The sequence below is a fragment of the Musa acuminata genome, chromosome BXJ2-11, assembly GCF_036884655.1.
Source record: "Musa acuminata AAA Group cultivar baxijiao chromosome BXJ2-11, Cavendish_Baxijiao_AAA, whole genome shotgun sequence".
Classification (NCBI taxonomy): Eukaryota; Viridiplantae; Streptophyta; class Magnoliopsida; order Zingiberales; family Musaceae; genus Musa; species Musa acuminata.
The window spans coordinates 6,150,124-6,173,010 of NC_088348.1; the positions used below are offsets into that span (position 1 = coordinate 6,150,124).

Sequence of the window (22,887 nt, forward strand, 5' to 3'; positions counted from 1 at the left end):
ACTCAAGTTCTTCATATTGCTGGGTAATCCAATCAAAACAGTTCTTCAGTTTGAATCTTGTATTTGTCTCCTTCCGTTTTTTTATTCATCCTGTGTTTTGTTAAATATAATGTGCAATGTCTTGTAAGTTAAGAGTTAAATATATATATCAGATCTTTTTATAACAATTTAAGTTTTTTTGGATTAATGAGGATCCAATTAAAATTTTTATCAGCTTGATCACCTTTCCAGTGCAAGGTTTATGTGGTGGCTTGGGACAAAGTTTATCCAGGACAAAGCCCATCATTCATCAACCATGTGTTCCTCTAAACTCAAATTGTATTCCATTAAATATATATATATATATATATATATATATCTTCATATTTATCCCTCCAAGTTTAAGCTCATAACATGTATCCTCCTCATAAATCCAAAAATAGACACACATAAGCCTTCTGGGTAATCAAATCACACCAACAGGCCATTTGATTATTAGAATAAACATGTTAAAATTAAAAAAAAAACCAAATTATGATGTCAAAAAATTTCAAGGATGTTTTGAATATTTTAGATTTGTGCATAATTTTTTATTCTAGTTAGGTACTAGTAGATTTACCTACTAGTTTGAATGAACAACATTATTAACGGGAGAATCATATATGAAAGGTCACTATAAGTAGGGAGAAAATATTCCAAATGCAAATATTCTAACTTAAAACTTCAATAAAAGTGAGAATAATCAATCATTCGAGTAATGACGAAGTTAACAACGATAAATAAAAAGAAAAAAAAGGAAAAAGAAAAGCATGGCGGCGGGACCCACCATGGCCCACCCCCCCTCCGCTCTTACGAGGACGACAAGGGTAAGTGAGAGATGGTCACGAGTAAACGGGTCGGAGAAGCGTGAGACATCCAAGTCTCGGCTTTCGCTTTCCTAATTGAGATCGCTTTTGGTTTCGGGGGGTGTTTGCTTCTCCAGCTTTCTCTTCCTCGCCCCTTCCTCACCTCCCGACGACGAATCCTCCAAGGATTGGATGCATCCATCCCTATCACGATTTCCTTTGTAGACATCCCTCTCTCGGACGGGAAAATAAAGGGGAAGAAGTAGGTGCGGGGAGGAGGCGTAGGAGGTGGTGATTTAGGGTATGGCGGCGGTGGCCATCCATCAGTTCGCGCAGTGCATCACCTGCCATGCTTGGAGCCCCGATCAATCTAGTAATTCCTCGTTTGTCCTCTCTCTTCTATCATTTCCTGTTATCCTGTTCTTCCGGATCTACGATTGGGTTCTTGAACTGGGAACGCGGTTGCTGTAGGATCAGTGCTTGTTTCGCGTAAGGTAAATCCTAGTACTATTATGTTTTTCCTTCCGTTCGTGCGCTGGATCAGGAACTCCCAGCATTCCAGATTTATCCTGTTAGGCTTCATCAGATGATCTTGCGATTGCGGTTGTTTTGCTTAGCTTATTTTATGTTTTGTACACCTTTAATTGGGACATGGGAAATTTTTTTATTGGTTCTGATCCATGTGATCCTTTCTGGTGACGCTAATTTTGGTCTCTGATAAACAAAATTCATTTATTCGAGCATTTTTGCCAAAAGAAAAGGAAAAGAAAATAAAATGAAATAAAAAAGTTTGTCCTCTCTTTCTACTGAAGATTGTTGGATCTGTCTTAGAACTAAGTTCTATCATGATTTTGCTTTCAAAAGAATATCACTTCCTTTTGTCATCCGCATGCCAGATGTGTCCATTTGACCCTTTGTTCCTAGACTTAAGTTGAATGTATATATGCCTAATACATTTCTGAGATTCATGGACAAATCGTGTGAGATTCATTTCTGCTACATCTATTAGAGAAATAAGGAGACTGGCAGAGGGAAGCCAATCTCTGGTAATTGGTGTCTTCTTCTGGCTGATTGATTTCTTACCAGAAATTTCCATTCTGAGTGATGGGTATAAACTTGATGCTCCATTTTTCAACTGTAATTTCCATAAAAGTATTTAGAGGCTTTAGATTATTCATAACATGCCTCGTCAAGGTTCTTGATTATAGTTCAGAACTACTTTGCCAAGTGTTTATTTGCATTCAGTGGCATGGTATGACGTGAGTTGCTTGATGGGCATCCGAAAATATGGATTATTGTGAACCAAGGAGTGATTTGTTGAGAGAATTAAATAATAAAACAACAGTGAAATATAAAATTTTAATGGTCAGTATGGTCATGATAACTTGGAGTGCTTGACTGCTCAAAGAGTTGAAACTTTAAATAGATCTAGATATATTATACTGAAGGAAAGAATTATTGTTGTACTGCTCTGGTTTTTACCATTCTAAAAGAATATAACTGTTCTTTCCATCTGTTAGAACCATCCTTTCCCACCTCTTTTATTTAATAAACTCTGCTGTATGTTTTTGGTAAACTGATGATTGTTGGTCTCATCTTCACCATGTTCATTCAAAGAAGAAAACATGAGTAGGCCTTCGATTGCCTTCTATATTAGTTTCATCCCATCTGAATAACAAATAAATAATTGTGAAATTTCTCACACTGATCTAGATGTATGATTGAAAAAAGAAATTTCAGATTTCTGATGATTGATTAAGTTTGGACTTTTAATCAATTTCTACCTGTGATATAAGGTTTAGGACTGACTTGGATGGTGTTGGAGAGGCTTGATATAGTGAAAATAGGATGCCATGTTGAACATGCTTAAAATTTTCCTTCCATTGATAGGTCTACAAAGAGCCTCCTACATCATGATTTTTCTTTGTTTTCCATCCATCTTGATGGTTCTGGATTCAGTCATCTGTCTTTTTTAGTTATTTTGATTAATAACGCACTGTCATGAAGTATTGATAAGTAAAATCGTGTGCCTTATGTGTCCAAGATTATGACCTAACACCATTTTCTCTTGCAGTGGTTGCATTTTGTCCAAATAATCATGAGGTGCATATCTACAAACTTTTTGGTGAAAAGTGGGAAAGGGTACATGTACTTCAAAAGGTATCGTGATCTTTGAAGCTTATGATCATCTTTTCTTTTTAAGACCTGGGACTTTCATGTAGTTAACTAGGATTTAAATTATTTAACATTATGATGATGTTTTCTGATTACAAGAATATACTTTGAGTTGTCACGAAGCTTCTTTGTTGTACGAGAGGATTACAGTACCCATGTTGCATTTAAATGATGCATTTCAACATATTGCAAATCGTTACAATGAACTTAATAATCATGCAACACTTAGACATGCAAAAGTATGCATTTGGAGCAGCATAAGCCATTATAGAATGAGGAAGGCCTTTACCAACCGTGTTAAATTTAAGAAGCCTAGATTAACCAAGCTGGGATTCAGGATTTTATTCATAGTTGGCATATATAGTTAGTCCTACTAGTTTGTGTATGGCTGTAAGTTTTATATATGTAAATGCCCTACTGATGGATGGATATCTCCATTACTATTCTGATTTCAAAACCTATTCTCTGCATAGCAGAGTGTTACTCATCAAGCATGAAATGATGAGATTATGCCACATACTTAGGAAAATGCTAAAAGGATGGACTAATAATTAGCAAGAATAAAAATAGAGAATTTTGTCTATTTAAAATTTTGAGTTCTGTAGTATATCATCTCATTTAGGGCACTGCTCATGCTCATAGCCACTTACTTGTTGCCATGTTTTTATGTTTTACAGCATGATCAAATTGTATCTGGAATAGATTGGAGCGTAAGATCTAACAAAATTGTCACTGTCTCACATGATCGAAATTCGTGAGTATTTTCCTGTAAAGATTTTATTCTGTCATGTTAAGCATGTATGTGGTGATGTTACTAATGAATCCAGGTTTGCTTACTTTTGATGTTTCTAATCTCAGATATGTTTGGAATCAAGAAGCATCTGAGTGGGTGCCCACCCTTGTTATTCTCAGGCTTAATCGTGCTGCCCTCTGTGTTCAATGGAGTCCTAAAGGTAGTAGAACAAGGTGGCAGATGCACGTTCTGCTTTTTATTTTGCTGTCTGTTAATGATTAGTGATCTTGTTCGTGATTTGCTACACATCAGATAGACTTATTATCCTTGTGATTGTGTTAAGATGAGCCTTGTCCAAGTCTTTAGCGCAATTTCCATTGCATGGTTGTTTGATGTATATTCAACTGAATGGAAAAATGAGGGAGAAAGACTTGTATTTATTGTCATATTCACTCTATCCACTAACTGCTACTCAAGTTGAATGGTCGATGTAGATAAGAGTGACAAATGGAGACTTGAATGAAAGAAGTGAGACTACTGTTTTACCATTCAGTTTACCAATTACCACAAGATTACAAAGCCTCATCCAAATTGAATTGCCAATAGTTTGATAACCATTGCAATCTATGAAATTGTAATTTATACATAGTGGAATCTTTTGCTCAAAACTAACATGAAACTTGGGTATAAAATTACTGTAGATCCGATTTAGTAAAAGGCAACAGCTTTTTATATTATTTCTTTTTCTGAAGAGATAAAGGTATTGATTTCATAGTATAATGTAATGTACTGTCTCTCTAGCTTTTATTAACTCATTGATGCACTTCTCAGAGAACAAGTTTGCTGTCGGAAGTGGTGCTAAAACTGTATGCATATGTTACTACGAGAAAGAGAATAACTGGTAATGGGCTTTCATGTTCGTTCATTCTGTTTGTTGCATCACCTATATGCAGTAATCAACTACCATGCTAACTGGAACATTTGCATGTCAAATATGTTTGCTGTATATTCTGGTACAACTACTGTGCTAAATGTCGATTGCATGTCAAGTATCTGCTAACTGGTTCAGGTGTCAACAGGCCTGGATCGGATCGGTAAGCTTATTTTTTTAACCGTAAAGACCCTTTATCAACCTCTATCTCTCCCCCTACATTGCCCTTGGCCTGTTGGCACCTCCGACTCTTACTCCATTGTCACTTCCTCCTCATCCTCCGCCATCTCCACTTTCTCATCATCCTCAACTGCTGCCTCCTCCTCATCCTCCTCTAACTGCCTCCTCCTCCCCTCTTCTTTGCCTCATCCTCCCCTCATGTTCTTCGCCTTCTCCTCCTTTTCTTTTCTCCTCCTTCCCCTTCTGGTCTAGCTAATGACCGGCATGGATCTAGTACCCAAAATTACTATCCCTGGTTTCATGTAGTTTCTTATTTGTGGCTTGTGAACTTGTACACATGAATACATTTGCTTTAGTTTTTTGGGAAATTGTCCAGTGTCTGGTTAATAATCTTTGTTTTATTTGGTGTTTACTATCTTCACATGTTTATTTATTGTTGACGAGAAAGTATCATATCCATCAACTTATAGAGGATCTACGAGTCTGCATCTCCTAGATAATTGTTATAAATTAAAAAGTACAAAAATGATTTCTAAGTGGGGTGATTGCACCTCTGATGGAGAGTGTACCATCTGTCTCTAGTCTTGTTAACAGTCCTGGTTGAGTGTTCTATTAATTTTTTTTAAGATGGTATTGTCTCATCAAGCATATCTTTGTCTTAAGCTGCATTAGTTTTCAATGTAGTCCAGAGAAGGTTGTTAATTTATAACTTATAAGTGAAATTCTATAGATTACATATAACATTTGATCAGAATGTCTCATGTGGAGTTGATGTAGCATCAGAACCTTCTTGACCCAGTATCACTGCTAAATCAATCTCAAAGCCAGTTTGCTAGGAATATGGGGTAAGCCATAGGCACATTTGGCACTTTGGAGGAAAGAATCCATGTTGAAGTTGTTTTACTTAGTACAACTTATTTTCCGAAGATTTCAACATGAACAATGCTGGATTAGGTAAAATGGCTTAGCCTCCACATGGACAAAAAGTGTGAATGAAAATGTAACTTTGTTTTCTAGTTCATGGTTAAATCTTGATACCTAGCTAAGAATGGTTATCAAATGCAAGGAATCTGGTTTTGATACCAATTGGTGGTTGAGTTAGTACAGTTCCGGTGTCATGATTGCTTCAATTTTGAAAATAAGGCTGAGCTGAAATTCTTTTACGTTGTTTGTTCTGAGTGCTAACTAGGTAGCTACTTGATTTACTTGATTATGGTAAAAACATGAAAAACAAAAGGTTTGTCATGCCTTTTGTTGGCATCATTGCACTGTATGCTTTATTAGTTTCTCTGGTCGACATAGCAGCTTGTTTAGAATGGGAGGACTTAGTAGGTTAGTTTATGTCCCATTGCTCACATGACTCGGTGGCTGCATTTGAATTGGGTCATCCTGTCCCGTTCCTGTTAACTCAGTCCATCTCTCAATTTTTGTTTGGTTGCTAAAGATTGGAGTATCTAAGTTAAAAGGAAAAACGGAAAGCAAGAGAGCTATTTTACCCCACAATCGCTGAGCTATTATATCCTAGATTATCTGGATAACCCCCTTGAATAGTTAGTTCATTCTTTCTTAACTTTGTAGCGTTTGGTGGAACAGACCAATAATCTCCAACTCAACCCTACTTAACCACAAACTAAATGTAGCCAATACACTTTGGCACAAGGATATGTACATAAAGTGCCAACAAATTGTTTCATTAAAACATTCAATTTCAGTATCTTGTTTTAGTGTTTAGTTTCACAATTCAAACTTTCAAAGTGATTTAGAATGATTATATTTCTTCCTTGGTGTTTAGTCATGTCAACATACAGAACGTGCCATCTTCTCAGACAGTGTCAACTATTTTATATTTGTTATTTAATGTTTACTGAAAATTGTTACTTTGGTTAGCCATACAACTCATTGTATTATCTAACTAGTTTTGATCCTGTAAGCTGAATTTAGTTTCTTACACTGCATGCTATTTCATTTAGGTGGGTTAGTAAACTTATCAGGAAAAAACATAATTCTTCAGTTACAAGCGTTGCATGGCATCCTAACAATGTAAGTTCGTGACCCTATTTATTTGTTTTATCACGTGTTGCAACTTTTTTCTATCCAAGCTAAAATGCTGAAAAGTTGTAGTTTGGAGTTGTTTAAATTGGTCACTTTAGTTCAACTTCTAGACATTTTTAAAATGTGATATCTCTGTTTACTTTCCTGTCAAATTAATATATAATCCTTAGAATGTTCTCCAGCTTATATATAGATACTTATAATTTTGAATTGTGAGTGTGCATGTGGAAGAACAAGAGCAAAAGGTGAGATGTTTGACATATACAGCAGATTTCACAAATAATTTATATACACCACAAAAGTCAATTTATCATGCACGATCCTTGAGGCATACATCTATTTAAGTAGAACAATTGGGCTAACTTGAGAGTCAATGTAAATGAGAAATTACAGTGCGTAAAGATGGACTATCTTGTCTGTATGACTTTTAGAATCAGAATAGAACAACTACATAGTCATCATTGTTGTGAAACATTAAACTTGAAACTTTAATTTAATAGTCCAATAAAAGCTTATCCTTCTTTCTTCTGGGTTTCTATTCTTGTAATACATGTAGAACAATGATATTGGATCATTAGCTTGTTCATATTTAGGGCCTTTATAAATGTATATCAGGAAAACATGGACTTCCAGTACTCTGCATTCCCGCATGTTGGTGTTATTGACTTCGAGTACCTACAGATCAAATTAGCTGAATAGACATAGTACTTCAGACTATTTTGTTATATTGTGACTGCATCTTGTTAAAATATACATACCTTCTTCCTAATTGCTATTTATGTGAACTAGAATCTGGTTTTATGTCACTGAAATGGCACAAGCATGATTTAACACATTCCTCTTCTTGTTTTTGCTTGGGTTGCAATGTGACGATTGATAACATGTAAAAGAAGGAAAGCTGCAGTTAGAACAGTTGGTTTACTGATTTCCAACTGCACTCATGAAACTTAGGGAATTTACAGCATGCTTATTTGTTATTTACATCTATTCTCAGAACTAAAAGAATGATGGTTCTTGTCACTGTAAGAACAGAACAATTTCCAGTGCTTGTTTGACTTCATCTTTGGCTTTGTGATTGTAGATTCTTCTTGCAACAACATCTACTGATGGCAAGTGTCGGGTTTTTTCCACTTTCATCAAAGGTGTCGACTCAAGGTTGGTGTGGATACTTAGTGATAGTCTAAATGATACTTTAAAGAAGATACAGATAGCTTATTTTTGTTTGACTTGTGACAGGGAATCAGGAGCAAGTTCTTCTAGCAATTTAAAGTTTGGGGAGGTTTGTATCCTCCAATTTATTCTTTTTAGTTGAACAAATCTTGTAAATGTTCTTTTATATTGTTTGTTTGATTACGCCTTCCTCATGGATGTTTGTGCTGACCTTGTTAAGAAAACATGGGCAACAAGGATGTGTGTGCATGCACCTCTGCAGCTTAGGTGTGCTCGGTCATGCCTGTTTGTGCTGCTGCATGCAGACATCATAACTAAAGATTACAAAGGATTGGCATGGATAATCCTTTTTTCTTGGCATGAAGCTAGGCTCTTGACCAGCATGGAATGATGTATTGCCATACAATGCCAGACTATAAGTGCCTGCCTAACCTGCCTAACATTCACTTGTCACATGGCATGTCCTGAAATTAAGTGTATGCCTTAAATTATCTTATTTGATATTTGCTTCAACTTTTTTTTAATGATTTCATAAACTATATATATGATATTGTAGTCACTGGTGTTAGAATTGGAGAGAATAAATCTAGTGAGTTTCATTTAACTATAAGGGTTATCTCAAGGATTAGCTTGAAGTCTTTATGTATTTATATTGATAATGGGCAAACTTACGAGTCTCTTATATGATAGAGTTTCATAGTATTTTATTTGCTGATGATATTGTATTCAACGATAAGAATTTGAATGATATTAATTATAAACTTCAGCAATAAAGGCAAACATTGGAGATTGAAAAATTTAGATTAAGACTAAGATTAACTGCACAGAATATAGTTTAACTGGCACTGAAAGGAGAATGATGTACTTAGCATGGATTGTGAAATTCCAATAAATATAGTTTGAGTTATGTTGGATCCACTATTGAACAAAAATGGAGAAAGTTGATAAGGATATTTTTCATAAAATACAAGTTGGATCATGGATGATAAAATTTTAGAGGGAGATTGAGACATTAGTGTGATCGTCATGTGGTCTGTAAAAATAAAATTTTATAGGATGATTGTCATGTAAACTATGCTATATGAATCAAGGTGTTGGACATTTGATATGTAAGTATCAAAAAATTGTGTAGTTGACATGAAACTGTTGAGGTCGGTATACAAAATTACTAGGAAGCAGAAATAAAAATGCCAACTGTACCACTTCGACTATGATGCAGACATGGACCAGTCAATTTCACCCGGTTAGATCTGGTACCACCACCTATGCCAGGTAGTATTGTGCTGCACTCTCCCATTTTTCGATTTCCCACCTGAAAACAACCATTCTCTCCTCTCTTTCACTCAATGTCTCGAAACTTTCTCAATCTCTCTCATTTGTTCTTTGTCTCTCTTCCAAGCTTCTAAGTCTTATCAAATAAAAGTTGAAACTCAAGAAAGCATCATTGTATTTCTCCAATTTAACGTACATTTTTGTTGATTTAAGCTTTGTTCTGAGTTCTCAGAATATCATTTAGTGGTTATCTTGAAATATACTTTATTAAGTTGTCCGTTTTTTGTGAATAATTATTCATGTCTTTTAGAACTTTATTTTTGCTGTAGAGTTTATTGTTTTAGATTTTTCTGGGAACTTGATGTTTACTTGATATTTTTGTTGTATTCCTGAAAGCAGCAAATTGCACAACTTGATCTTTCGTTTACATGGGCATTTGGTGTGAGGTGGTCTCCAAGTGGCAATACCTTGGCTTATGCAGGTTAGAGTTGCTAGGTCTTCTTTGCATATTCATACTACACCAGTGGGAGATAGTTTTTTATTTGTTCCTGGATCTTGTTGATTAATGTGACTGTTGATCAGTGTGATCCCCGGATAAATTTGTAACAGGTTCTAGAGTTTAATCTTTCTATGGTCATGGACTCATGGTCTTAACTGAAGTCTTCTTTTATTGATGGCAATAGTTATTTTCTTTATTCAAGGACAAATCTCTTCATTGTTCTGCACACATTGTTACATAGGATGCACTCTCCCTCAAATATGTCTATTTTACATTATTCGTCTCTTTTATGATTTTTGATAGAATAAATTTGCATCTTTTAAGTGTTTTTAACATCTTTATGTGTTGGTAATGGGTGATTGTATTCATTTAGTTGTTTATCAAAGTTGTTTGTGAATTTTAATTGACTAATATTATCCTTAAATACATTTGGAAAACACATTAGATATTTTTTCTTATGCTGGGGTCATAATGGCTCCTGTTTACACTATGTTTTCCCTAGGATAAAACTCTTCATTGCTCTGTATGTGTTCTATGCTGTGCTCTCTCTTAAGGTTGCATCTATTTCCTTTTTTTTATTTGTCATTGAGAACAGTTATTAGCCAGTAAGGTAAAATTTAAAATTCTACCACAATTTACAAGTTCACTGGGGCCCTGATATTTTTCTTCAAGAAAGAAAGACACTGTTCGACTGCATGACTTTTTTCTCCAGAAACTTATGGTTGGTCTACACTCCTTTTGTTCCATTCAGGTCTTACAAATTTATTTCACCAAATGAATAATAGCTTTGTTCAATTTTAACATCCCTGCAAAACATGTTAAATCACTTGAATACCTAATTTCACTAACCATGATACAGCATATATCAAATAAGTTGCTGTTACAGTTTGTAATTCACCACTTTCTTCTCTTGCATCTATTTTAATTTTCTTTTACGACCCAACCTTTGCCATTTGGTTTTTTACTTGTAGGTCACAACTCTATGATATACTTCATTGAAGATGTGGGTTCGTCTCCTTCAGCACAAAATGTAGCCTTGCGTGATTTGCCGCTACGTGATGTGGGTCAGCATTTTCCCTTTACTTTGTTTTACAGTATCTATGTTCTTCTCAAGCATAAGCTGAACTTATGTACCAATGGCTGACAATTTTCAGATCCTCTTTGTCTCTGAGAAATTGGTTATTGGTGTTGGATTCGACTGCAACCCTATGGTTTTCACTGCAGATGAAACAGGACTATGGTATGCTTGTTTCACAAATTTGCCATAAACTTGTTTCATAATATTAGCCAAAGCTAAGTAACCTTATTGCTAATGTAAATGGGATTATTGCAGCAAAACAATAAAAGTTATTGTATTTGATATAATATGCATTGCTTGTACACTGTGCTCTATGGTGCACTTGAGATTCCTCATTATTGTTTTGTGTGATTTTTTTTGTTGTAACAGGAGCTTTGTAAAATTCTTAGATGAGAAGAAAATAGCACCATCAAGCTCTAAATATGGTTCACAGGTATTGGGGAAGATCCTATTCCTACAAACTAAGTAATGAGTTTAATTCTCTTGTACTAAGATATACAAATACTCTGTTACACTCTCATCAATTGATCTCCATAAAGACTTAGTTTACCATCACTCTTTCTCATGGTCTTACGAATGCAGCCAAATCTGTATGTTTCTTTCTTTTCTCTGTAATCTATGTGAAAAATGGTATTTTTGTTTCAAATTTAATGTCCACAGTTGATAGGTATGTGTTCCTTTGACTTACAGTACAGCTATACTGAGAATTGAATGTTTTGAATTCTTTGATCCCATGTTTGTACTTGTATACCTGATGACCTTTAAATCCTGTAGTCATTCATGACTGCAATCTTTTAGAGAACCTATGAACTGTAATTGTTAAGAATCTATCATAAGAATGAAATCCGGTTAGTTGCCTGTTTTCCTATTTTGTAACTCTTTGTTGACCTTTACCTTTGATTTATATGTAATTATGTGTTTTAGAAGAAAGAGGAGAGAAAGTAAACTTTTGAAGTGCTAACAAAGCCTCTGGCTAAGCTACATATGCTTTCAAAAATAGACCATGTATAGTTAAGCTCATAGTCAATATAGTACCATCTAATATATAACTTAAGCTCCACCATTTATTTTCCTGATCTAAATTAGATATAATGGGCAATACATGTCAGGTAGAATTCTTGAAATTAACTAGCTTCTCGTTTACCTAGCTAATAATAATAAATTGTTTACTTTTCCCAGTTCTCTGAAGCCTTTGGCAAGTTGTATGGTCAGTCAAAACCAGCAATCAATTCTGACACAGTTGAATCATCACGGCCGCGGGGCGGGGCTCATGAAAACTGCATAAGGTAGTTTTATATATCATGCCATTGAGATATCCTTTGCTGCACCTCTCCAGCCTTCTTTTGAAGAAGGTTATGCTCAAACATATTCATTGTGATTTCAGCTGTATCATTCCTTTGAGAAAAGCTGGTGATACCATCGTGAGACGCTTCAGTACATCAGGTTAGAAAATTTAGGTTTATTTTTTAAAGTTTGTTGGTCACTTGTGTCAGAATTCAGAATTTTATTTCTTGCAGGGTTGGATGGGAAAGTGGTGATCTGGGAGTTGGATGGTCATCATTGATACAAAGATTGTGTAATAATACACCAGTTGGATGGTCAGCATATAAATATTCCCCAATAACTCCAAGATGGTCATCATTGATACAAAGATTGTGTAATAATACACCAGTTGAAATTTTTTGTTGCACATCTCCAGAATCCATAATAGCAAGTTCAGATTGATTCCAGAGCCAAATCTGGCTTGGAAGCCTATCATGGAAGAATTTTTCTGACGTAGTGTATATTCAGCTGATCAGATATAGATTTGGTCTGCAAGTATGTCCATTTAGCAGGCTGTGTAGATCAAAATGGTTGTTATCGGCCAAGTGGGTTTGCCTTTTTTATACTGATCCAATCAGTTTCACATCATATCGAGTGTATTCTCAAATTTAAATGCGGTGGACGCAGAGGTTATCTTCTCATGCCTACAATGCTTGATCTATACTGCTTTGTTATGTATCATGATTTATTAGATATATTTTAAGAACTGAGAGAATTCATTTGGTATTCCATGCTGAAATTTACAGAAAATGTTTTGTGTGAGATTATCATCACTGATTTAATATTCTGTGCCCATTTAAGTTTTGAGATTGTCACTAGTTAACCATTGCTCTCTCTCTCTCTCTCTTTCTATATATATATATATATATATATATATATATATATATATATATATATATATATATATATATATAATTGATTCTTCGTTTATAATTCACACACATTTGCTGTTTTTGTTTACGCCATATAGTTTGTTGCGTTCAGGAATGCAGTTATTCTTAGCTTGATGTGGTCTGGATCGAGATGTCTCTAAGGTGAAAACATTGAATTCTTGAAGTGTCACCTACACGAAAATCATGAGAAGTATCTCGATCAAGTTCCTTTGATACTTAAGTTAGTAATTTGAGGTATGTGGGACGTGAGTGGTTAAAATGTGATTTTTTGAAATATTTTATGAAATATTTTTGAAGAGGTAACTTCTAACTGCCTCCAACAAACTTCTCTCGATCTTTTTTCCAAGTGGGCGATAAGGGGGGGATAATCTATAATTGCTTGCCTTAAACCCTTGTCCACGTGGGTAGACAAGCAGAGGGTGGCTTTTGTCTTCTCCTTCTACCTTGAACATCATGTGGAGGTCATGTGTCGAATGATAACTTACTGATGATATTCTTTCTATCATTTGTCCCCACTCCTTTATGCTTCGAGGACTCTCACAAGAGGGATATGAAATGTGGTATCTAGTTCATTTGACATGTTAAGCTTATGCCTCTTCGATTAGTTCTCCGACTCTGCATATTAGGCGGACGCTGACAGGATAAGGGGGGCGCTTGACTAGCGCCTTGAATCGATGACCTTTGTCCCTCGGCATGGGATCACTTATCACCGACAAGCCCTCCTCGGTCACAGATCAATCCTTATCGACATGAACTCGACCCTCCTTCGGGCGTGGAGGATAGGGTTGGATTTTTGACCTCCTGTGAGTGCTACTAGTGGTGATTCATCACCGATTTGCCCGTCGAATCGTCGAGGGAACTTCCTCGAGTGGAGGGGCCCCATTTCTTCTCGACTTGGTCGAGATTCCCAATTGTCATGCCTTGGGCAAAAGAGAGGATCATGTTTTCCAACCTCCATGGCTCGGTGAAGACCACAACTGAGGGGTGTAAGTGCTGTTAACGATGGTCCATCGTTGACTTGCCCCTCCCATCGTCGAGGGTCCCACCTCGAATGGTGGGTGTCTATTTCTTCCTGACCTGGTTGAGTTTTTTTACTTCTACGCCTCAAGCAGGGGAGGGGATTAGATTTCCCAACCACCCTAGCTCAAGTGAAGGAGAGGGTCAGGTTTCCTAACCTCCCTAGTTTGGTGAGGACTATAGTTGAGGGTTATGAGCACTATTAGCGATGATCCATACCTAACCTAGCCCTCCCATCATCAAGGGACCCACCTTAGGCAGAGGGAGTCTGTTTCTTCTCAACCTAGTCTAGTTTCCTGACCTCCATGCCCCAGTGTGGACCACAAGCAAGGGTTGCAAGCATTGCTGGCGATGGTCCATTGCAAACTTGCCCTCTCTTCTTTTGCTCGTTGTGGAGGTGGGCTCCTCCACTACTTGTCCCGAAGAGACCCATGCTAGGCAATAGGTCCACATCAAGGATGCTATGAAGCCCCTTATCACTAACATACCTCTCTTCTTCTGCTCACTATCGAGGCGGATCGCGAGAGGAGTCAAGGCAAGTTGTAGGTGATGTTGAGGTGGGCTCCTCCTCTACTCATCGCCGAGGGAACCACATCATATAGTGGATCCACAATGGGAATGCTACGAAGCCCCCCAATTGCCTACCTACCCCTCTTCTTCCGCTTGCCACGAGGCGGGCTGTGAGAGGAGCCGAGGCGGGCTGTAGGTGGTGCAAAGGTGGGCTCCTCCTCTACTAGTCCTTGAGGGACCCACATTGAGCAACAAGTCCATAGTGGAGATGCAACGAAGTCCCTCATTGTTGACCTGCCCCTCCCATCTCCGTGGGACCCACCTCGAGCGGAGGGGGTTCATCTTTGTCCGAGGTGCCCGCATCTCCATTTTTTTTTTCAAGTGCCACCAAGTTGATCGACTATATTGGGTAGTGGTTGTTCTACCTCCATGCTTCAGGCATTCTTTCCCTTGTGTCTCCCACCATGGTAGATTTACTATCATGCGGGTTGGGTTTTCCCAACTCATGTGTCTTGGACACATCTCATCTTGTGTCTCCCGCTGTAGTATATTTCTTACGTGGGTCGACTTTTCCTGTCTCATACGTCTCAAGCATATTTGATCTTGTGTCTCCCGCCATGATATGTTTCTTATTACGCATGTCAGGTTTTCCTGACTCACGCATCTTGAGTATATTTTGTATTGAGCCTCTCACCATGATTGGTTTTTATTACGCAAGTCGGGTTTTTCTGACTCATGCTCCTTGGGCACATTTTGTCTTGTGCCTCTTGCTGTGGTGAATTTCTTCTTATGCGACTCCAATTTTTTTGACTCATGCACCTCGGGTACATTTTGTCTTGTGCCTCTCGTTATAGCGGGTTTCTTCTTACGCGGGTTGAGTTTTCCCGACTCACGTGTCTCGGGCATATTTTGTTTTATGCATCTCATCATGACTGGTTTCTTCTTATTTGTATCAGGTTTTCTCGACTCATGTGTCTCGAGCATACTTTGTTTTGTGCCTCTTGTTATGGAGGGTTTCTTCTTACGCGATTTAGGTTTTTCCAATTCATGCATCTTGGGCTTATTTTTTTTGTCTTGTGCCTCCTGCCATGATAGGTTTCTTATTAAGCGGGACGGGTTTTCTCAATTCATGCACCTTTAGCACATTTTGCCTTATGCCTCCCGTTATAATCGGTTTCTTCTTATGCGGGTTGAGTTTTTCTGACTCATGCATCTCGGGTACATTTTGTTTTGTGCCTCTCGCCATGGTGAGTTTCTTTTTTCGCGGGTTGTGTTTTTTAGACTCATGTGTCTCGGGCACATTTTGTCTTGTGCCTCCTATCATAACATGTTTCTTCATATATGGGTTGGGTTTTCTCGACTCACATGCCTCAGGCACATTTTATCTTATGCCTCTCGTTGTGACAAGTTTCTTCTTATGTAGGTCAGGTTTTCTTGATTCACACGCCTCGGATATATTTTATCTTGTGCCTCTTATCGTGACAGATTTCTTATTGTACGGATCAGGTTTTCCTAACTCACGCGCCTCAAGCATATTTTATCTTGTGCCTCCCACTATGATGGGTTTCTTATTAAGCGGGTTGAGTTTTCCCAACTCACGTGCATCGAGTACATTTTGTTTTGTGCATCCCACCGTGGCGGGTTTCCTATTATGTGGGTCAAGTTTTCTTGACTCATATCTCAGACACATTTTACCTTGTGTCTCATATTGTGGTAGGTCTCTTCTTACGTTTTCTCAACTCACGCGCCTTAAGCACATTTTGTCTTGCATCTCCCCTCGTGATGAGATTTTTTTATGCTTTTTGAGGTGGTCTTTATATATTGATTATTTTTTCACTTTCCTATGTGCCCCTTTGTCTTTGACTTATAGTATCACCATTACATCATGACCCTTCTTGACCGTGTACTGGACATCGACTCCATCATTCATTAGCGGTACCTCATGATAAACAATCTCCACAAGGAGGTGGAGGGCTGAAGAGGAAGAGGGGAGACCTAGTGCTTGTCGTTGAGGTAGTGGCTTAAAGAGTTGAGTTGGTGAGGTAACTAGAAGAGGCTGAGCAACACCTTGCTAATCATGCCGAACAGTTGAGGGTGGTCCGAAGCAACAACCAGAATATGGAGGATAAGCTATGATAACTTACCCGAGAGCCGGGTTCGATGAGGGCATATAACTCGGAACTTATCGAGCAAGTTGCTAGGCTAACGAGCGGGTCATGAGTATGTTGGAGCAAATTCAAAGTCTAAAGAAGGCGTTGGAGGCTAAAAGAAGTATTATACCAAGGTTTCAAAGGAGGCGATTGTCAACTACAAGGCTTTCATTGGGTTTAAGAAGGGCTCAGAGAGATAAGGAGTTTGCCTTGTGCTAGTGTGAGTACTATGTTGCCTTAGCTCATTTCAAGGAGAGGTACCTCGATGTGAAGATTGAAGAAGATATGTTCACCGAGTACCCACAAGATCGAAATGTTCCAATGGCTATCAAAGTGCCTTTTAATGATGATTTCATCTCGCCACTTCACCCTGATGTCTTAACCGTTGTCTTGTAAGGTGTTAGTCTTTATTAAGTCGTTGAGCTTGACGCTCAGGACATTATCACCTTGACTTGACCCTGAAGGATGCCTCAAGGGTAAAACTTCTTTAAGTTCACAATATGCCATATTCTTGGCAACACCACCCCTTCTGTTGTTTCGAGGCAATAGGTTTCGACCTCTTCTTCATCGAAAATTCTATCACCATGTGATAGGCCAATACCACTACCTCCAATCTGTTTAGTGTGAGTCGACCTATGATCATGTTATATGCTGAGAGGATATCCACCACCATGAACTTAGCTAATATTGCATTAGACCAATTTTTGTCTCCAAATGTAACGTTCAGATTCATTATCTCGAGAGATGAGATAGAATCGCCAATGAATCCAGTCAGCGAAGAAGTCATAGGGTTAAAGTCATTAGTTCACATCCCAAGTTTTTAGAAAGAATCAAAGTAGAGGATATTAGCAAAGTTACCCATGTCAATCATGATCCTCTTCCTGAGCATTGATAATTCTCACAGAAACCACCAAGGCATCATCATCATTTAGACCGAGGTATTCCGTCTCTTCCTTTTTGAAGGTTATCTTTAGGTTGTCCTCTGTCCTTGGGTACTTTTTAATGATAGTTCATGTATAAGACTTACGATTAGAGGAGCTATCCCCCTCGAGGAAGGTCCACTAATGATTACATTAATTTATCTCTTCATCGCCCCCTAAGGTTGGGGTGAGGGATCCCGGTGCTTTTGAATGAATTACTTGAAGTATCTCCGACCTATAAGCTTCTCAATTTTTTCTTTCAAGTAGCAATAATCCTTCATGTTGTGACCGTAATCTGATGGAACTAATAATATTTGAACATATCTCTTTTCACCAATGGAGTCTTCATCTGGTGAGGATCATTTAAGAGCCCCTTCTTTTTTATCTATAGAAAAACTTCAATTCTAGTCATATTTAGGGAGGTCAACTTGGACCTTGAGTAAGGTAACTAGGGTCATTCATTTCTCCTTAGCCACGGTGACCTTGAGGTCGGGGCTGATTGTGGCTATTCTTGCTTTGGCCTCTTGCATGACTCCTCATACTTGCCCGAGACCATTACCTTGATGATGATATATTAATTGACTCTTTGAAGTGTCTTTAGTATAATTGTCGGTGGTCTTTCTATCAATGATCAGAAGAGGTTAGAGGGCTTGAGCCCTATCATGAAGACTTGTGTTAATATGAGTGACAAATGAGCATATATCACGCCTTGGATCTCAATAGTGAATCGAGCAATAAAGTCTGCAAGTATTTCGTCCTCCCTTAGGTGGATGTATTATTCTCATCTTTGATATTGGACTTATAGGTTTGGATGTTCCAGATCTAACACAGCCGATCATCGGGAGTGGTAGTCAACCTTACGAGGGCTATTGAGTATCGATAGAGGATCATCCACTCTTGGTGTCATGAGAAGAATATCTCATGTGTTCTTGCTTTGACAAATCCCTAGCTAAGGTCATTTGGATTGAGAGAGAAAGAGTTCTCCGGGAGAATCCGATTAGAGTGAGACTCGAGTAGAAACCGTATGGGTCTGACAGCATCATGCTTGGTATATAGTCTTTGGGATATTAGATGGATGAAGGACTATATGAACATAATAACTGAGGACAGATAAGTCCAATGGATTAGATTCCACTGTATCGTCTGGGGACTACGGCGTAGTAGCCTAGTACGTCCATAGTCGATGAATCGAGTGAATTATTATGAAGGTAATAATTCATTGAGCCAGAAGGAGTTCTAATAGGTAAGACTCACAGTTAGCTCGATATTGGGCATAGAGGATCACACATATTGTAGGCATTGCGATGAGTAAAGGTTCATATCTGAGATATCCGCCGGAGCCCCTATCTTATTGGATATCCAATAAGCCCCTAAATTATTGGATCATATGGATGCGATCCAATAAGAGTCCATGAGAGATTATTGGATAGAGATCTACTAATCTAAGAGGCTTGGGTAGTTGGATGTAAATCCAATACCTAATAGGGCAGGATCCATTATGGTTAAGTTGACAAGGGACCTCTATAAATAGGAGGAAATTAGTGGTTCATAGGTCAGAGCCTTTTTTGGTTTGCCTCTCCTATTCTGCTCCCCTTCTCCTCCTCAGAACAGGCCTAAAGTTTTGAGGAGTGTCGTCGCAGCTCTGTTATGTGGATCACCGCTAGAGAGGAGGACGCTTGACCTCCTTCACCCTCCCTCCCCCCCCAAGATTTCTAATAGGCACGACGGGAGCATGAAGGTGACAACGGGATCCATGACATCAAGACGGACGATCGTGACGCATGAAGATGCGCCAAGATGCCAATGAAACCAATAAAGATAAGATGGACGATCACGGGGCATGGAGGTGCGCCGATGCACACATAGATCGTGATGTGAGTGATTAGGCATACTAGCTCAAGCTTGATCAAATTTGGTTGTGGTTCATGATCAACTGATCCAATTGCTCATATGATGTATGATTGACTATACATCTACTAGATATATATATATATATATATATATATATATATATATATATATATATATATATATATTTGCATACGATATAGATATATATTAAATATGTATATGTGTGACATGACATATTAGGAGACTAAATCAAAATCCTCTCTTGATAATATTAAGTCGGTAGACGTGAGGCAATTTCCTCGTTATAGGGAGAAATCGATTCCCGATGTAGGTTGAGTTGGTCGAGTCCCTCGAGGCTTACCTATATTACGATTCGAGATCTTACCTATGATATAGAGATATCATCAGTGACTTGAGGATGTGGTATGCTTGGTTGAGTCCCTCGAGAGCATATCATCGAATCAGACTCATCTTATAATGATGGTGATGACTTAACCGAATATCATGGTTGGTCGAGTCTCTTAAGGCCATGATAGTTCAGAGGCCGAACATGACAGGAATCATAAGGAGTTATGATCGACAAGAGTTGCCTACCTTTACGAGCTTAGCGTGATTGGTCGAGTCAGCATCTCTATAAATTGTTTGAGGAATAGGAAAGAACTCAACGATATTAGATATCTAAGAGTCTTCCGTGCTAGGATGATTGAGGGGACACATGTTCAAAACCATATCCTCATGATGATTGAGTGGATAGAGAAGCTCACAGATCTAAGAATGGTCCTAGAAGATAATATGTGTGTGGATCTTGTGCTTCAGTCTCTACCAGATTCCTTTTTTTAGTTTATTATAAATTTTAATATAAACAAGCTTGTAGTGACTCTCCTTGAGCTCCTCAATATGTTGAGGGAGGTTGAGAGCATGATCAAGAAAGAGAAGCTAGTTCTCTATGATAGTGAGACCAGAAAGAAAAGAAATGCAGAAAAGTCTATTAAGAAGAGCAAGGGCAAACTAGGTAAAGAAAAAGTTAATTAGAATGATCGGGCAAAGGACAAAGGCCAATGCTTCCAATGCAGAAAATACGAGCACTAGAAGATGAACTACAAAGAGTACCTTGCAGAGAAGACGAAATAGAAGCTTGGAGAAGCTTCAGGTACATTCATGATCAGTCTCCATTCATAATCTCATTCGGATTGAGAGAGAAAGAGTTCTCCGGGAGAATCCGATTAGAGCGAGACTCAAGGAGAAACTATATAGGTCTAACAGCACCATGTCCAATATACGATATCTAGGATATTATATGGATGGGGGAATATAGGTACACGATAACTGAAGACAGATTATAAATGTACCTGAAGCTTCTCCAAGCTTTTGTTTCGCTCTCTCTACAAGGTACTCTTTGTAGTTCCTCTTTCAGTGCTCATCTTTGTCATAGTGGAAGTACTGACCTTTGTCCTTTGTCGGGTCTTTCTTAGCAACATTTGCTTTACTCGGTTTGCCCTTGCCTTTGCTCTTCTTAAGGGATTTTTCTGTCTTTCTTTTCTTTCTTGTCTCACCAGCATAGAGAACTAGTTTTTTTTCTTGATAGTGCTCTCTGCCTCCCTCAACATATTGAGGAGATCAAAGAGAGGCACCTCATACTTGTTCATATTAAAATTCGTTATGAACTTAGAAAATGAATCTAGTAGAGACTGAAGCACAAGGTCCATACACAAGTCATCCTCTATGACCATTCCTAGACTTATGAGTTTCTCTATTCACCTAATCATTTTCAGGACATGGTTCTGAATCTATGTCCCCTCAATCATCCTATCATGGAAGAGACTATTGGATATCTCATATCGTTGAGTCCTTCTTTGTCCCTCAAACAATTTGCGGAGATATAGGAGAATGAATTTGGCACCTATTTTTTCATACTGTCTTTGTAACTTAGGAGTCATGGAGCCCAACATGTAACATTGAGTAAGAGTAGAGTCATCTATATACTTCATGTAGTAAGTAATCTCATCCTCGCTTGCTCTTTCCTTAGGCGTAGGCATCATTGTATCAAGGACGTACGTGATTTTCTTTGCCGTGAGAATAATTCTTAGGTTGGGGAGCCAATTTATGTAATTTGGACTAGTGAGACGGTTGACATCAAGTATGTCATATAAGGGATTTGAAAGCGACATATTTCTAATAAACAAGAGATGTAGCATAAATAAATAACATACATATTTTATAAAATAAATAATCAATATGGTCTTCTATCTTGACGTGCTCCCTCTATTTTTCTAGCGAATCACGCAACACCCTCACCATGTGAAACGGAAGTCTCCGGCAGACTTCTAGTGGGGATCGGGATCCAATCGATATCTTAGGTAACATCAAAGGACTCGACCAATCACATTAAGCCCAAAAAGGTATGCAACTTTTGTCGATCACAACTCCTTGTGATTCCCGTCCTGTTTGACCTTCGAACCACCATTGCCTCGAGGGACTCGACTAACCAAGATGTTCGATTAAGTCATCACCATCGTTACAGGATAAGTTTGATTTAATGATATGCCCTCAAGGGACTCGACTAAACATACCATATCCTCAGGTCACTAGTGACATCTCTATGTCTTAGGCAAGATATCGAATCGCGATATAGGTGAGCCTTGAGGGACTCGACCAACTCAACCTACGTTGGGAACCGATTTTTACCTATAACGATGGAAGGCCACATGGGGCAATCTAATTGCCTCATGTTTACTGACTTAATATTATCGAGAGAGAGGATTTTGATTTGGTCTCCTATGATGTGTCACACATATTTAATATATATCTACATCGCATGCAAATATATATATATATATATATATATATATATATATATATATATATATATATATATATACATATCTAGTAGGTGTATTAATAATCACACATCACATGAGCAATCATACTATGATCGTGGACCACATTATAATGTGATAAAGCTCGAGCTAATGAGCTTAATCACTCACATCAATATCTATGTGTGCAGCGGCGCATCTCCATGCCCTGTGATTATCCATCTCATTATCGTCGGTTCCGTTGGCATCTAGATGTATCTTTGTGCGTCGCGATCGTCCGTCTCAATCTCGTGGGTTCCGCTATCGCCTCTACACTCCCACTATGCCTCCACGTATAATTATAACTTAATTACAAGCACGCAGGTCCGACAATAAACAAGAAAAAATAGAGACTCGCAAGTCTTAATAATAATAATAATAATCACATCACATACATACATCATATCACATAGTTCATGATCATCTATCTATATTATACATTATATGTACAATA

At 38.0% G+C, this 22,887-nt stretch overlaps 1 protein-coding gene across 1 annotated transcript; it reads left to right on the top strand.

Moving 5' to 3' along the window:
* The first annotated feature begins 874 nt into the window (after positions 1–874).
* LOC135628018 (actin-related protein 2/3 complex subunit 1A-like) lies at positions 875–13,037 on the top strand. Its single transcript, XM_065134547.1, has 15 exons — positions 875–1,197; positions 2,899–2,984; positions 3,677–3,753; positions 3,858–3,952; positions 4,564–4,633; positions 6,814–6,883; positions 7,977–8,050; positions 8,132–8,174; positions 9,737–9,818; positions 10,808–10,896; positions 10,991–11,076; positions 11,284–11,347; positions 12,094–12,200; positions 12,299–12,357; positions 12,432–13,037. The coding sequence occupies exons 1-15, from the start codon at positions 1,128–1,130 to the stop codon at positions 12,476–12,478; spliced, it is 1,119 nt and encodes a 372-aa protein (XP_064990619.1). The 5' UTR covers positions 875–1,127; the 3' UTR covers positions 12,479–13,037.
* The last annotated feature ends 9,850 nt before the right edge of the window (positions 13,038–22,887 follow it).